Source organism: Cornus florida, unplaced genomic scaffold (genome assembly GCF_030987335.1).
Source record: "Cornus florida cultivar Cherokee Brave unplaced genomic scaffold, ASM3098733v1 CherokeeBrave_3.0.0_Hap2_Chr07, whole genome shotgun sequence".
Taxonomy (NCBI): Eukaryota; Viridiplantae; Streptophyta; class Magnoliopsida; order Cornales; family Cornaceae; genus Cornus; species Cornus florida.
Genome location: NW_026775577.1, coordinates 12,321,235 through 12,338,275, shown reverse-complemented (window position 1 = coordinate 12,338,275; position 17,041 = coordinate 12,321,235). Strand labels below are relative to the sequence as shown.

The following is a 17,041-nucleotide window of genomic DNA, read 5'->3' as shown; positions in this document are numbered from 1 at the left end:
TGTTATGAAGGATTTGCAATGCTATGTGTGACATGTTGAATAATGATGGCCTTTCTCATTCACTTGTCTGTATGATTTTATATATATATATATATATATATATATATATATACCTAAACCCTAAACACTTACAGATAGAGATGGAGATAGAACACCAACTAGCAGGATAATTTTTTGTTAGGATTTGTTGCTGAACATAAATTGGGGATTTTCAATTACGGAGTACATAGATATAACATGTATTAGGTCACGTTTGTCACATTCCTTCAATTAAGTTAAATTTCAGATTGTGGGCTAACGGTTTTAGATTTTTTTTTTTTGCAACAAATGGGGGTTAAGTGTCAAAAGAATAATTCAGGTGGGTTTCTAGAGTTGAGGGAGTTTAGTACACTTTACCCAATTAAATATAATTTTCACACCAGTTGGTGTATCAGCATGGAAATCTGCAGAGCATAAATGAGCAATTAATTTAGTCATGTAAATTTGCTCACCTCAATAGTCATATTACTCATTTCACTAGCTATGATAAGGGTCATGGCCAACCAGCCAGACCTAGACCTCCCTTTCCATTCTTTTGGTCTTTACAGCTATTAGAGCCAAAAAGACTTCAGTGGAGTCTTTAGCTGGCATCCGTGGAGTGGATCCCATCACTTTGCATCCCATAGGCCATATGCGAAGTCTTCAACCTGAATATCATTTTACTTTGACTAAAAGCTAGTTGTGACTCATAATTGATCCTACTCAGATGGCATCAGCCACAAATTGAGCATCTATATACATAAACTATGGCTAATCCTTTCCACAGTAGTGGAAAAGAAGTGCTTCGCATGCAGTTGAAACTTCTTCAATACGTTGGGGTGGGGATATATTGGCCTTCTGCCACTAATTCTTTGAAATAGTCAGGTGGAAAGATGCATCTAGAAGGTAAATATGACTAAGACTGGTGCCAGTCACCTCTCAATGCCAATATCATTAGAGTACATTATCATTTCTTTTCTGTGAATATTTTATAGAAACAAAATGTAACACTATAAAGTGAAGGGACGTGATTTTTTTGTGTTTGGTATAAATTTTTCAAAGGAAAAAAGATAAGGAATGGAAGATTTTTGAGAGAAAATAGAAGGATTGACTAGCAATTTTTAATAAAACATTATTAATACCAAATTTATCCTATTTTTTATATATGAAAAAGAGTATTATTGTAAATTCATTAGAATAGTTTGTTTTTCTATTATTTTTCTCAAACAAGATTTCTATTCTTTAATTGAATTCTTGGAATGGCATTAAGCTATCTCTTGCTGGAAGGGTGGAATTGGTGAGGACTGCCCTAACTTCTTTCACCTATTTTTGGTGCTCAGTCTCTGAACGTCCTTCATCTGTTATTATGCTTATTGAAAAGACGTGTTATTACGCTTATTGAAAAGAAGATGACAGACTTCTTATGCGGTTCCTCTACCAACACAAAGAAGATTCATAATTTCTTTCTTTTCCTTCATTAATCAACCAAACACCTAACTAATGATATTATTTCTTCTATTTTCCACCTACCAGCTTGAAAGATACTACGTAATCAAAATATTCAGTTTTGATTATTGAAATATTATAAATTTTCTTCTTCCTCATTGTTTTACACTTCTCAACCCTATTTCAAATCTCATAACCATGACAACTCTTTTGATTTAGCTCTAAAACTTCCATAATGGTTTTCTTCGTTGCTTCCATATGGTTTTCTGCTTTGCTTATTGAAATTGCACGCGAATACTTGAAAAAATGGGGTCAATACAGACATTAATGATAATTACCTAATCTTATTTATCATCACCGGCGGATAAATTCGCCGCCAATCCCATAAATCAAATTATATATCGTGTTGTAGACCATCCAAAAGACCTGTACCACACTGTTTGTGGACATTATTGATACATAATATATAGAGAGATGAGAGAGAGAGAGAAACCAGTATTTTCAGAACCTTTACTTTGGAAGGTGAGGAAGTACTACTATGCTATACCCCTTGGCAGTCTCCATGCATTGCACCTAGTTACTATTTTCTAACATACCACGAGGTGGTCTGATCCACTTACTGTCCGGTCATCCCTATCGATGTTTGTGCAAAGAAAACAAACAAGGTATTATTATTTCCATGGCCCAAGCTAAATACTCCGTAATGGAGTTTTAGAACACTTGCCATCTTCTGGCTAAATACTGTTGTCTATATGCCAACCCTATTCAAATAGTCTGATTGGGAAGTTCGTTAACCAGCTTGTTGCCATGCAGTAGTCCACTTCTTTGGACGATAATGGGTAGGTTTGCAAATATGAGGAGATACATCCTGCTTGGATGCCAATATGTCTCATTATTGTTCTCTTTTTTGACGTCCATTGAATCGCATCGGCTTGTTTGTTGATGTGCATGCAATATGCTTGACTGCCCTCTCAGCCAATCTGATGAGTGACATAGTTCTAGGAATGGATCTAGTACATATAACTTTTAGCTTATTTTTCCATGATTAATTTTTTTTTCCCCTTTCTTCCTAGATTTTTTTGTTGACTTGCATAACATAAATAATCATTTCAGGTATGTCCCGGCATATTCAACCCGGTTGGAGTTTGAATCTGAAACTTGGAAGTTGTTGCCTGCTAACGATTCTGATCCCATGGAGCTGGTGGACAATGTTTGGACAGAGAGCAATTGGGGCCGGATTGGGCTTCGGGTCTACACTGTCCAGGATACAGCTTATGACCGCATGATCTTGGTGGTTGGTCTCAGTTTCACGGTGCTGGCTTACCTTGCTATAGTACTTGCCAGAGCCTATATCACAAAGGCCCTGAAGCAGGATTGACATAAATTTCTGTCGGGGTAATATTTTTTGGCGAGAGCTTTTGAGCACAGCCGATATGCTAGGCTCCTGCAATCCCTTCCTGATGTTGCTAGACTTCCGGGGGAAATTTGGAAATGTACCCATATGAAAACAATGGGATACAATCATGCATGGGTGAAAAGAAAGCCGAAAATCGACTGGACTGTTTCCATTGATCGAAAAACACTCGAATTTTTGTACACTTGCAGGGATGCTGCATTATTCGAGTTGCATCCTTGTTCATTCCTTAGTAATTTATTGGAATTGATGTTATTGAAGTTGATATTGTTGTACCATACAGGTTTCTGAAATTTTTGATCATGAATGGAAATTCATCTCACTTAATTTTCTCTTGGTTTCAAACACAAAGTCAATATCCACCTAGAAAAGAATAGCAAAGTGGTTTCTCTAGGAATTGAACTGTACTTGTGTCCTCACCATTGTCCATTAGAGTTAGTATTATACTCTTGACATCAATCACTATGTCCGTCGTGGTGTGATAGTAACCTATGTTCACGATTGGGATCCGGCGAAAGTTTTTATTATGTGTAAAATCGGAGATTACAAGTTTTCAGTCTCTCACTCTGTTTCTGTACGAATTTCAAGGTCTTTTTCATTCTCCACTTCAGACCCTAAATGCCCTTATGTACTGAATTACAGGAGAATAATTAGGTTGCATGACCCATGAAAAAAAAAATGGGTCAAAATTTTGGTAGACTTGGGCCCACACAAAGTTAGGCATATATCACAATATCACAGTAAAGATGCATCTAGAAGGCACATATGACTAGGATTGGTGACATTCACCTCTCAATGCCAATTTTATTAGAGTATATTATCATTTATTTTCTGTGAATATTTTATGGAAACAAAATGTAAGAAATTACTTTCTTTATCAGTTCCAATTGTCGTTTACATAGTTCCTCTTCAAATAATCATCACATACTAAACTTGTAGAAAAACAGTGTCATCTCAAAATCGAGGGGATGAATGTACATCCACGAGACACAACGATTTACAAAGGTCATTAATTCTCAAATTATGTTTGGTAACATATAGTCGGTGACTTATAATTGGAACTAGAGTTGAAAGAAAATTATTTATGCAATTCTATATTTTAAAACACAATGTCAATATCAAATCAGTAAAATCTATAATGTACATAGCACAATTCAAAAAAAAAAAAAAATTTATAATGATGTGATTGAAAGTTGAGAAAATTGTGAACTAAAAGATAAAATTAAAAAGGGGAATTCAAACCTGAAATTACACCAGGCCAAAAAAAGGAAAAGGTAATCACTTAATTTGTTACATAATTTATTAGTAAATAAAACTGAATCTATTACTTGGAAAGTACAGTGTCCACAAAAACAATAAATATATAATTTCAAAATTTAATTTAATTTTCAATTATCCTTCTTCAGCAGCCTAAAATAAAATAAAATGGCATCAATCAATTGAAAAAGAGAAACATGAGGAAATGAAGAATGAGAGAAGGAAAGAACCAGAAGAAGAACCGGGGGGGGGGGGGGTGGGGGTTAGGGTGAGGAAGTCTTGCAGCGAGAACATCACAGTGGAATATAATTAATTGAACTTGTTCTTCTTCGTCTTTGTCGTCGCAAGTCGTTGGTGGGATTTTGGCTTCGGAATCATTTGGATTGGATGGTTCTAACTTCTGAGTGAGGCTAGGGCAACGTTGATCTCCGAGAGTGAGAAGTCATCACAAAATGCAACACTACTGCAACCACTGTACTTAGGCTCAGCTTATTCTACGCTAAGTCACATAATCCTCCTCAAATTTGATTAATTCTACTACTGTCATGCTCCTACTCCCAATTTATGTGACTCTGTTTTTGATTAATTCTGTTGCTCTCCTACTCCTGTTCCTGCTCTTACCTTATGTGATTTAGATTCCACATAAAATATATATATTTTTATTTTTATTCTTTTGTGTTTGGCAAAGGTTGAGAAGAGGTGGAGTCCTGGAGTTTTTTTTTGAAAAATGAGTTGAAAAAAAAAAAAAATCAACTTGCCCCCTTAGCCAAGAAAAAAAAAAAAAAATTAAAAAAATATATATATATATATGCTCCCCTGATTTTTATTTTATTTTTATATTTTTTATTTTTAACATTAAGTAGTTTTAATTTTCTTTATTTTCAATTATATTAATTTTGAAATTTTAACATTGTCCCTCTCAGTAATCTAGGTCCTTTAGTTGTAAAAATGGAATTGATGGATATCAAGAATTGGTAATTCAAGTGGAGAAAAAGGGGGAAAACAAAAAATATAATGTATTATACACAGATGATTTTATTTCTTGAACTCAAAATTTTCTGAAGAGTTTTTTACTTTGACTGCTATTCACGCATTTCTAATTAAATTTATTTGAGAACTTCCAAATTAAATTAACTATTATTTGTTTTAAGATAAAGAATTCAAGTCCATAATGTTTCAAGTCCAGCCTACGTACAAATACAGTAATAGAATTAACTTTAGGCATTGGGAACTGGTTGACAAATTGACTTCAGTAATTGAATTCTTTGGACTCATACCAACATGCATGTGACCTAGAGGTATAAGACTCCTACTTCTTAAAGTGAGGTTAGGGATACGAATCTCAGCAGAGACAGTGTGTGCGCGTCCCAACTAGGAAAAAAAAAAATTCTTTGGGCTTATTGTAGAAGCGTCATCAAGTTCACTATATATCAATTTATGCATGCAGCTAGTTCAAGTAGCTTTCTTTATACTAATTGTTATCTTCACAGTGATTTTAGAAAAGCAATCCTTCTAAGGAGTAATTTTTACTGAAATAACTTATGAGACTTAAGGATAACAGTATACACATATGACTAGGCTTACAAATTCAAAGAGATCGAAAGACCAGCTAGTTAAGTTTCTAGTAAACATGGCAATTACAAATGAAATAAAATAAAGATAACCCATAATGGAGCTGGCCGCCAAAATTAACAAATATTATTACATGACTCACCCTACCACCAATACTGCAAATTACCGGAGGCCTTCTTCTTCGACTAAAGATGTTTTTTTTTCTTTTTTTTTCAAATATGCCTCAGCCAATTATTTCTACATCAGAAATAACTTTCATTTTCCTTTCTTCTTTTTTTCTGTTGTTAAAGTGGCTTATACAAAAGTTTTTGCCAGGTGTGGAGCCGTGGAGGATCAAAATATTTACATGAAACATCTTCTAGCGAGGGGCCAAAATTGTTACAGTTAATTGATTGGATGAACACAATTTAGGCTTGTTTGATGATGAATCTACTTCAGCAAACTTTCTTCCAGTGTAAAACCCGGGCTCTTTCGGTTGAGGCAAAGCAATATCACTATCTAACATCATAACCACAGATGGCATGTTTGGCCTGTCCTCTGGACTTTGTTGCACGCATAATAGACCGATATGGATTGATCTAAATGCTTGAGTAAGATTACACGAGTGCACTACCGATGCATCAATCAGATCCAAAAGTTTGCCTTCTTTATAAAGTGTCCATGCCTAATTGCGACTTATTTTTGTCAGTAATTCTTGAATCAATGCATGAAATACTACAAGGTAACTATTGACACTTACATGTCCTAGGAGGTTGAGGCTGTGATCTGGATGAGAAAATCCTCTGTTTTTGCTCCCACTAACTATCTCAAGCACCAATACACCAAAGCTATACACATCAGATTTTACCGAGAAGAATCCATTCATTACATACTCAGGGGACATGTAACCGCTGCAGGAAGTCAACAAAAAAGAAATCAATTTCTGAGCAATAGAAGTAGCACTTCCAACATATTTAAAGTTCTTACTGTGTTCCAACCACTCTATTTGTATTTGCTTCCATTTCATCGCCGCCAAAACTTCTAGCCATGCCGAAGTCTGAAATTTTGGGGTTCATGTTGTTATCAAGTAAAATATTACTAGCCTTGAGATCTCTATGGATAATTCTGAGTCTGGAATCTTGATGAAGATAGAGAACTCCCCGAGCAATCCCCTTGATATTGTTGTAGCGCTTAGGCCAATCTAGTAATATGCTTTTTTCTTTATCTGCCCAATTTTTCCATCCAATTAATTCATGTTGCTGTTTAGTTGGATTCATGAGGCTAAATGAGAACTACTTTTATAAATTCACAACCATGAATAATCCTTGGGAGCAAGGTCAAGCAGCTGCACTTATTATGAAGAAGTTAGAGTATCCTGTCTCCCATCTTCAACTGGGATGAATATGGGGCTCGACCCTTCTCCCAAGGCTTTTGATAAAAGCATCCTCCTAAACATCACTCCACAGGAAGTGGGGAATTTGGAGCATGCATAATGAAAATAACTAGACAGGACTAAGTTCAGTTTATTAAGACTATCAAAAAGTACAAAAGGCTAAATAAATAAAGGTTTCAAGTGACACAAACCAAAAATGAAGTAATCCAAGCTTTTGTTGGGCAAGTATTCGTAGATCAACATCCTTTCGTCATCTTGAATGCAACAACCTAGAAGCTTCACGAGGTTTCGGTGCTGAAGTTTGGAAATACATAGAACTTCATTCTTGAACTCATCGAGTCCTTGTCTTGAATTCCTTGAAAGCCTCTTCACAGCTATTTCTTGTCCCTCTTCTAACACACCCTGAAAATTATCATTCTGAGAGTTTCATTTTCCCTTTTTCGTTCCCTCGACGTTTAGTGTGCTATCCTATGTGGAGATTGTCTCCAACAGTCATTATTAAGACAATTACTTCATACTTCATATTATAACAGCAGAGTCAAAGGTGTAGAACAATAGCACTGACTAACATTGCTAAGCATTTAGAATGAAGATTTTAAAGTATAGAAATTTTCAGGGAAAACTAGTGACCGAAAAGTTTTTATTCAAATACTGGTTTTGGTGCATAGAGATGGTACCATAACAGAGTTGGTAGCAAAAACTATTTTTCATAGATGTTCCTAGATGCTGCATAGATTTATAAATGTGACCATTACCTTGTAGACAGGTCCAAAGCCGCCCTCTCCAAGCTTATTGTCGATCAAAAAGTTACTTGTGGCATTAGCTATTGTCTCAAAGTCAAATAATGGCAACTCTAAATCTTGATTGAATTTATCTAGTTCTGTAAAGTAGAAATAAACTTCATATGAATAAAACAAGTTGTACAAATTCGTTGAATTAACATGTATGACAATATTATTCAATAAGATCCCAAATTAAAATCACTAATGCCATGTTTGAGAGCACTGAATCTGTGACAGCAATACCGAATCACCAAATTTGCTTCAATTCCAAATTCAATGCACCAATTCAGTGCTCCCAAAGGCGACATAAAAATATTCTTACTAACGAATCACTCCGACTCTACTTCTAGAATGGTATGGCATGATACTCTTGTGGCATCATGATAATCATTTTTTTAAGAATAAAAAAAGAAACTGGTAAGCAACATCAGTGGGTAGGACAAGAATTGAGATGTCCAGCTGTTTTCCTTTGCTATATCAACAAAAAAGAATGTGAAATAATCACAAACTTAAGTAATGATACCCTAGATGCATTTTTAGCAGCATTTATTTGTTATACTCTCTTTAAAAGCTCAAGCTTTAATTCAGGGTAGATAAGTACACATGTTCTCTGCACACCCTTCATGACACGCAATGTCTCTCTCTATCCTCATCCTGAAAAAGTGACGTAAGCTAAGAGAAAGGATGATGACTAAGACCCAAAATCTGATAGGTCCATTTTAGTAAAAAAAAAAAAAAAAAACACTTTGGTTGGATGATATTATCAAGAGTTAATAGCATTCAAAAAGCTTGATTTTGGTACACTCACTGTACATGAGCCATCAGATTACAGCAACCCGCCCTTATTGTAAAGCAAAAGGTACAGAATGAGACCAAGATAAAGTGGAAAAGGAAATAAATTTGAAAATCTTGACATTTGATGCCGACAAGACATGATTCGCCTCTGTAAAAATTTGTAGTTTTCTTTGCTAAATAGGAATGGGAAGTAATTTGAGTGTTCTAGATATCTTACCTAGTCTCTTCAGCTTCCTCCGCCTTAAGAAATACAAGAGAAAGAACAGGCCTAGGAGTACCACTGCTGCAAGTAATATAGGAATGATTATAATCTTCAATCTGGAGCTGCTATGTGTTTCTGCAGAGTCAAAATTTACCACAATGTAAAGCAACTATATTTGAAGGCAGGAAAACTAAGAAATAAAGCAGCAGTAAAAGAAGACACTTTTCATTGAGAGCTTCTAATATGCCTCCTTTCTGGTGAAAACATGGCAACTTTCTTTTATATTTCCAAACAGAATGTAAAAGCTACTGATCTACATGCTTGGGAATATATATCATACCTACTAACTCAGAGAAGGCCATTCGTATGTAAAGATCTTGTCCAATTTCTCCGAGGTCCCTAATATCAATCAAGGCATCAAACCAGAGCAAGCAGCCACTTCCTCCTGCTGTTACGTCTATATTTGCAAAAGCCATACAAGAACAGTTTTTTGAGCATACCGTCTCGCATTCCTTGAGGGTCATGGTCCTATTAAACCAGGAATTCCGCGTGTCAGGCAATTTAACACCGGAATACTTGATAAATCCATTTGATGATTCATTGTGGCAATCCAAGGCTGTTCTTCGCACACACCCACCTGACCAATCTGCTGTGTCCCAATCTTTTGGATACCTTGGAACAAATTTATCAAGACACCCACACACTGGGGACGTAGGAATGGTGTTGCAGATACCATAGGCCTGACACAGCCCATAAAAATCACAGTTATCTGCTGGTGCATTAGTATAAACTGTCCAATCCTGTGTTTTATAATTCCATGTCAAGCGCTGTACAATTCCATTCTGGTTCAAAACCCGCCTTGAGAGAACTGAGCTATTAATAAGCTCATATTCATAATAAACTTCCTGCTGATCAAAAACAAAATGGTATGTGTGGATACTGTTTGGTATTAAACCCATCGTGCCACTAAAGCGGAGACCATTCCATGGTCCAGAGCGGTATCGCTCAACCGAACCTTCCAGGAGGACTAATTGTGGGAATCCACGAAGATCAAATCCATAAGAATACTCTCCTTTAGAAGGGTCATCACTGGACTTCCATGACCATAGACGCCTATCAATTCCAGTTGCTAGGTTCTTTCCAAGCTTCATGCCCGGCAACAAAGTGTCTCCAGGATAATCAAAACTCTGCCACAGGATATTCTCATCATTTGCATCTTTGACAACAAGATTACCCAAATCCAAAAGCTGTGCAACTGGAGCTGAATTCACTGTGTTGTTATTTGAGGATGAATTTGAAGAAGACCAGATGATGCTGTTTGTACCATTGACAAGCACGAGAATTCCTCCGTCTGTGAGCTTTAAGACTCCTCCTCCTAAGGTATCAGTAAGTGGAGTGTCTCTGTTGGCAACCCATACCACAGTCCGAACAGATATTTTCTTGTACCATACTCCCAAGTATCGATTCCTGGAAATACCGCCCGAGGGGTTGAAAAATCCCAGTTCGAATGTTCCGTCTGAAGAGACCATGGTTTGCCCATCTGTAAGAGAATGAGTTGCAGTTATGGTGTTCAATTCTACTGCATAGGAGGTTGTTGTTAACATGGAAAAAATAGAATACAAGTAAAGAATTATGGTAAAGCCAAAATTCTTTGATGATTTACTTATGCTTCCCATAATGGTGCTGTCTACCTTTCAGACTCTTTGAAGCGAAGTTAATCATCCAAATCTCTGAAACCCAAATGAATTGGTTTTGATTTTACAACAAATTAATCATAAAAATGGATTTTGGAGTGGACTCTGTTTTCATATTGCTACTTGAATTGAGCTTTGTATATAAATGAATAATGATGGGCATCTTTTTCCATGGTCATCAAAGGCTTCTGAAACCGGTCACAAATTTTCCTTCTTTGACCCACTTGAAACATATTTGTGACAGTGATGGCTTCCTCTGTTATGAAGGCTTTGAAATGCTGTGTGTGACATGTTGAATAATGATGGCATTTCTCATTCACTTGTCTGTATGATTTTATATATATATATATATATATATATATATATATACCTAGAGATGGAGATGGTACACCAACTAGCTGAATAATTTTTTGTTAGGATTTGTTGCTGAACATAAATTGGGGATTTTTAAATACGGAGAATATAGATATAACATGTATATGTATATATAATAATGGGTTTAACGGTCATTATTTTTGACATTTTAAAATTGGGTTAGGTCACATTTGTCGCATGCCTTCAATTAAGTTAAAATTCAGTTTGTTGGCTAACGGTTTTAGATGTGTTTTTTTTTTTTTTTTTTTTGCAACACATGGGATAATTTAAGAGGTCAATACTCCTTAATTTCGGAACACGAGTTGATCAAGTCCGCGCACAAAATCAGAGAATATCAAAACAATTAAAGTATTTCAAACAAGTACAGAGTACAAAATAAAAAATAAAAAGAATAAATAACTCGCTGACGAAAAACTAATAAATAAAAATTTCCATTAATAACTCGCCAATTGTTACAACTCCCGATTACTCTTAACTATCAATAAATCCAGTAATAATCACTGAAATAATAATATCCTACTGTGAAATAAAATAGAAAAAATAGATAAGTCCTCCAGCTGCGGATCCTTAACCTTGAGATTTGAACTTCTAATAACCTGAAAAATAAATCGCGGGTTAAACCCTACGAGCAAGGTCTCTCTACCAGGCCTCTGAAAACCAATAAACAGATCATTTCTGATCAAAACCAAATCTAATATAGAATTTAACTTTAATATAGCATGATATACATATATATAAATAATTATATATACTACACTAATCACATCCATTAATAGATTTATTAAATTTCCAAACCTATTAAACAATGATTAAAATAATAACCATATCTAGACCAATCCACCATTTCTTTTAAAAAGAAACTCCTTTAACCTTAATTCCATCCTAATCAGTTGTTTAATCATTTAAACAATAAATTATAATAAAAAGAATCCTATATTTATGTAATGACCCAAATCCTCATGGATCCGGATCATTAAACGGGTCCTTACCCGACCCAAAATCATCCGAGGGTAAAACGGTCTTTTCACATTAAATTTAAATAACAAGGTCCAAAAGGGCAAAATGATAATTTGTTACAATTCAATAAATTGAGACTCAAGGGTACAACGGTCATTAACTTGTATCACATAGCAAATATAATAAGGTTCGGGGCAATATAGTCCTTTCGGGGTTAAAATATAATTATGATATTTTATTGGGTCATAAAACAATTACGTGCAACTTCAAATGGATGCCAAGGTGTAATTTTGGAAAACTAAACCCATATTACATAAGTGATAGAAACCGGTCGACGTATCCACACTATACGTCGACTGGTTTGGATATGAACAGTGGGAAAACCCACTGCCAAGATACCGGTCGACGTATGGGAAGCCATACGTCGACTGGTTTGGGATATGATACCGGTCGACGTATGGGATGCCATACGTCGACTGGTTTGGGATATGATACCAGTCGACGTATGGGAGGCCATACGTCGACTGGTTTGGGTCTTATACGTTCAAAATGCTTACTGTTAGGATATCGGTCGACGTATAGGAAGCTACACGTCGACTGGTTTGGGTTATCCTCACCCACTGTCCAAACACTGTGCCACTACACTCACATACATAAACTAAGATACATTTCAACATTTAATTACAATAATAACCACCACGTTGATAACGTAATTTACAACACGTTATATGATATACAGGAATTAACATGATACGAATTTAATTACATTACCCAAATGGCCATATACATGATAAATCCAAATATTTCACACATTGCAAAAATAATATATTTTGTGTCATGCACTTTACAAGAATAGTTTAAGTCCCACAAAATACATTCAAAAATGCCTTAAGTTCCCTTAGCTCTGTGGTGGACTATCATCCGCCAATTCCTTGCTATGACCTAAAAAATATTAATTTTGTGGGGTGAGCAAATTGCTCAGTAGGTAACACTTAAGACACGTCTCTTGTGTCCCTGTGAATCCAACCAAAGAATAGGACAATAGGAATGAGGATCATACATTGTCGGAATAACACAGCATAACAACAAGTCTCATTATAAACACTAGAATGCTATGGGATATAATGCATGCCAATGTCGCTCTCCATTTTCGAAACCATCACTTTCAAACCGTTAATGTAACCCCCTTTGGTGACTCCGCAACGCCAAGAGAAGGATTGGCTACTGTCCCTGACCTTTGGTGACTCTGTAGCGTCATTATGGGGCCCAGATAGCTCAACCACGCTAGGGCAATCTCCCTAGTTCCCTCTAGGTTACATTAACCTACCGGCCCGTTGGTGACTCCGCAGCGACCGGGTTTTATCAAAACACTTTCATCAATACATTCTTCCCCAAAACTCCCATTTTTCATTTCAAAGTCATTTTTTTCCCATTTCTTGCCCAATGTAAATGCATAGATGCATTTATGTCATGCTAATACTCATCATTCCACAACCAACTCAATTTAAGTAAGCAATGCATAATTTCGCAAGAATTTCCCAAGAAAATTCAACATGCTCTCATACAACAATACATCTAGCATAACAAACATATACAAATCATCACGTAGGCACGTTTTCCACATAAAACATTTAATACAAGCTCTCACATAACCACATATACATGTTCTAACTATTTTTAAATTACAACTAGCACAAATAAGCATGTCTTGCAACAATTTAGAAGATGTAATTCACATAGGAGCAAGAAAATTGTAGATTAAGAGCCCCTACCTCAAATTGGAGCAAAACCCTTAAAATGGTCAACCAAAGGAAGCACCAAATCTGAAATTGTTGGTATCAATGCGTAGAGCTCGTCGTGTTCTCCGTTTTGCCTCAAACAGCACTCAAAGTTTCCAAGGATTGAGAGAGTTATCAAAGATTAAAGTTAGCTTCCCAAAGAAAAAGAAAAACACAAGTAAGAGAGGGAAGAAGGAGAACCAGCGGAGAGGAAAGATAGAGACCAAAATGTGGTCTCAAGACCTTTAAGTTGGTGGTGGTGGGTCCCATGCATTTTATTTTCTTATACCTTTTTCTTTTGCTTTTATTTGTACCACAAGCACATTTAAATACACTACCACATAAATATTATATTACTCACATGAATTAGCATGCACAAAATGCAAATGGACCCAACTAAGAGAAAAGACAAGAATGCCCTTACGGCGACAAAATTCCAGAAAAATTAAAAATAGTAAAAATCGGAAATGTCACAAGTTAATCCCAAAACTCGATAATGATTTTAATTATTTAAATCACATATCCAAAATCTAAGCTTTGACAAATCATCCAAATCTCCACCAATATTATTTTATTGATATAAAATAATACACTAACAGTAAGTACTAAAGTATTCTAATTTAAGAATATCTAATCCTAATCCAATCTATACATATAATAACCATAGATGATATTTTAATTATCTAACACATAACAATTTAATTACGCTTAGGCAAATCAACCATGCCATTATAAATATTTTTATTTATATATTGGCAATTCAACCATGCCTCCACAAGTATATTTATTTATATATTGGCAATTCAATCATGCCTCCATGTATGTATATTTATACATTGGCAATTCAACCATGCCTCCACAAACATATATATTTATATTTTTAAACTAGCAACTCATCCATACTTCCTATGTATGTATTTTATTCATACGAATACTTAGGCATTGTATTTACACCTATGGCAACTCATTCATGCCTATAATTCACCCATGTATCAACTTTAGACTCAATGATAGCTAATTCATACATAAACATCTCATGCAGATTATAAGCATATCACAAATTTACTAACCAGCCTATCCAGATATATCAAATAAGAATATTAATTTAATCATCTTAAATGATTTATACATATACCAATACATTATACAATATATATATGTATAATACCTTCCATATAGAATATATATCCATACTAATATATGTATATATATTATATACACTTTATTCCATACTATATAATATATATACATATATATGTATATTAGTACATATATATATATATATATGTATACGTATACACACCTCATTCCATCACAAAATTCTTAATTAATTATGTATACACAACTGAAATACAGTGGTGATACTCTATGGCTCTCCAAACACCAATAACACATCCTCTGAGGGTTGATTTTAACAATAATAAGCTTAAAACCAATTATGGAACATCACCGAACTCCACAACAACTTTTCGAAACCCAAAACACTTCCACACGCGCCCCCACACGCTCCTCACTCGTCCAAACCATGCTCACACGCTCCCACGCGCTACCACTAACTGACAGGCGAGTCCTTGCACTGCCACGCGCCCTCTTGCGCTTTATCCACTCTCGGTGTGTGTTGGCAGCTACTGGTTGGTTGCTTGGCTTCGGTTTCATGAGCCGCGCCGCATCTGATCCTTCCTATGTTGACCAAACCTAATCAACGCTTCAGATTTGTTGTTCCGTAGAATTTGGTGCACCTCACCACACCTGATCACTTGCCTATTGACCTAGCCACATCAATAACCAAATCCCTAGGTGCATCACATTACCATGTGCCCCATCACACCAGATCAAACTAACTATATTAAATAAATCATATGGCCTAGATTAATGGTTACACCAATTTACCATGCACCCAACCACACTGGATTACACACCAATTGATGCGCCATTAACACAGGTTACATAGTAGCCTCCATTATAGATATATATATATATATATATATAATTTCCAACAAAATATATAAAAAAGTAAACCAAGTAAATTCCTAAAAATACCAAAAAAATTTCTGAAAAATTCTAAAACTTTTATAAACCCTAAATAACCATCTTGGGTCATAAATTAAGCATATCAGTTCATTCTAAAAAAAAAAAATACAACCCATAGATTCAACAATAAAAATCTAAAACTCCAGAAATAAAATATAATAATTCATGTTTTAATATTCTGTTCTAACTATTATTTAATCAATAAATTTAACCTAAAATTTTAATAATTAAGGTGAAAATCCTTATGAGTTCTAGGAGGAAAGATAGAGAAACTCGCTTGAAGGTTTCGAAACGAAACCAACGTTTCAAGCTTTGATTATCTCTTCCAAATCCGACATCCTCTTTCTCTGATCTGGCCTCTTCTTTGTCAGCCTTCTCCTCTTCTCTCTCTCTGCCTCTCTTATTTTTCTAACGTGTAAAATTTTAACCTTAAAGCCTTATGTGTATATTTATACACATTAAAATTCAAATCATATTCCAACTAGAACTATCAAATAAAATAGTAATCTTTAAATAATATATATCTATAAACATATATTATATTATATATCATTCCATAACACTTATTAATTAATTATAATTATATATATATATAATTATATATATATAAATATATATATATATATAATTATACAAAAATTATTATTTTAACTAATTAAATAATCATGGGCCTTTATTAATTAACCCAACAAGGCTTCATCCAAGGCCAATACCATATCCATTGGTTCCACTCCTCTTAAGCCCAAACCACTAACTTAAATAAATAAAATAATCCAATTAAATCTAATAATTACAATTAATTCACAATAAAATCACACATAGTCAAATAACCAACTTAAAAATAACACAATTATGACATTCTCATAAAGTAAACCAACACACCAATTCATCAAATATAATCACGAAACATAATTTAATAAAAATAAGACAATTAATCATAATGCTCAATTAAATAAAACAGATCATTTAAAAATAAAATAAAAAACAATCAATTCCAATTAAATCAAACAAACCATTTAAAAATAAAATAAAAGTAATTAATTTTAATTAATAAATCCTTTAAAATATAGGAGTATTACATTAAGTGTGAAAACAATAATATGGGTGGGAGAGAGAAGGAAGTTAAAAGAGTTTAGTGCACTTAACCCAATTAAATATATTTCCCAGGGCTCAAATCCTCTCCATGGCACCTCTCACTGGAGGGTGTCCATGGCAGATCCAAGGGTTAGGATGAAGACACGTCAGCCTATCTGTCCATGTCATTGCCTTGTTAGCGATGACGAAGCGCTATGTCAGCATTTAGTTTTTAACCTTACTTTTTTTACCATGTACAAATACTGCAGACAAA

At 34.7% G+C, this 17,041-nt stretch overlaps 1 protein-coding gene across 1 annotated transcript; it reads right to left on the bottom strand.

The window, feature by feature from the left end:
• Positions 1-5,846: 5,846 nt before the first annotated feature.
• LOC132266391 (G-type lectin S-receptor-like serine/threonine-protein kinase At4g27290) lies at positions 5,847-10,650 on the bottom strand. Its single transcript, XM_059767242.1, has 7 exons — positions 9,199-10,650; positions 8,847-8,993; positions 7,835-7,962; positions 7,271-7,481; positions 6,674-6,911; positions 6,447-6,597; positions 5,847-6,371 (listed from the first exon to the last, which is right to left on the bottom strand). The coding sequence occupies exons 1-7, from the start codon at positions 10,532-10,534 to the stop codon at positions 6,066-6,068; spliced, it is 2,517 nt and encodes an 838-aa protein (XP_059623225.1). The 5' UTR covers positions 10,535-10,650; the 3' UTR covers positions 5,847-6,065.
• Between the last annotated feature and the right edge of the window lie 6,391 nt (positions 10,651-17,041).

What these genes read in the sequence shown, in the direction of transcription:
- LOC132266391 (XM_059767242.1), bottom strand. Translation starts at nt 10,534, where the DNA reads ATGGGAAGCATAAGTAAATCATCAAAGAATTTTGGCTTTACCATAATT. An exon ending in GGCCTTCTCTGAGTTAGTAG is followed by an intron (nt 8,994 to 9,198) that starts GTATGATATATA and finishes TTGACTCTGCAG; the next exon opens with AAACACATAGCAGCTCCAGA. An exon ending in AATAGAGTGGTTGGAACACA is followed by an intron (nt 6,598 to 6,673) that starts GTAAGAACTTTA and finishes GACTTCCTGCAG; the next exon opens with CGGTTACATGTCCCCTGAGT.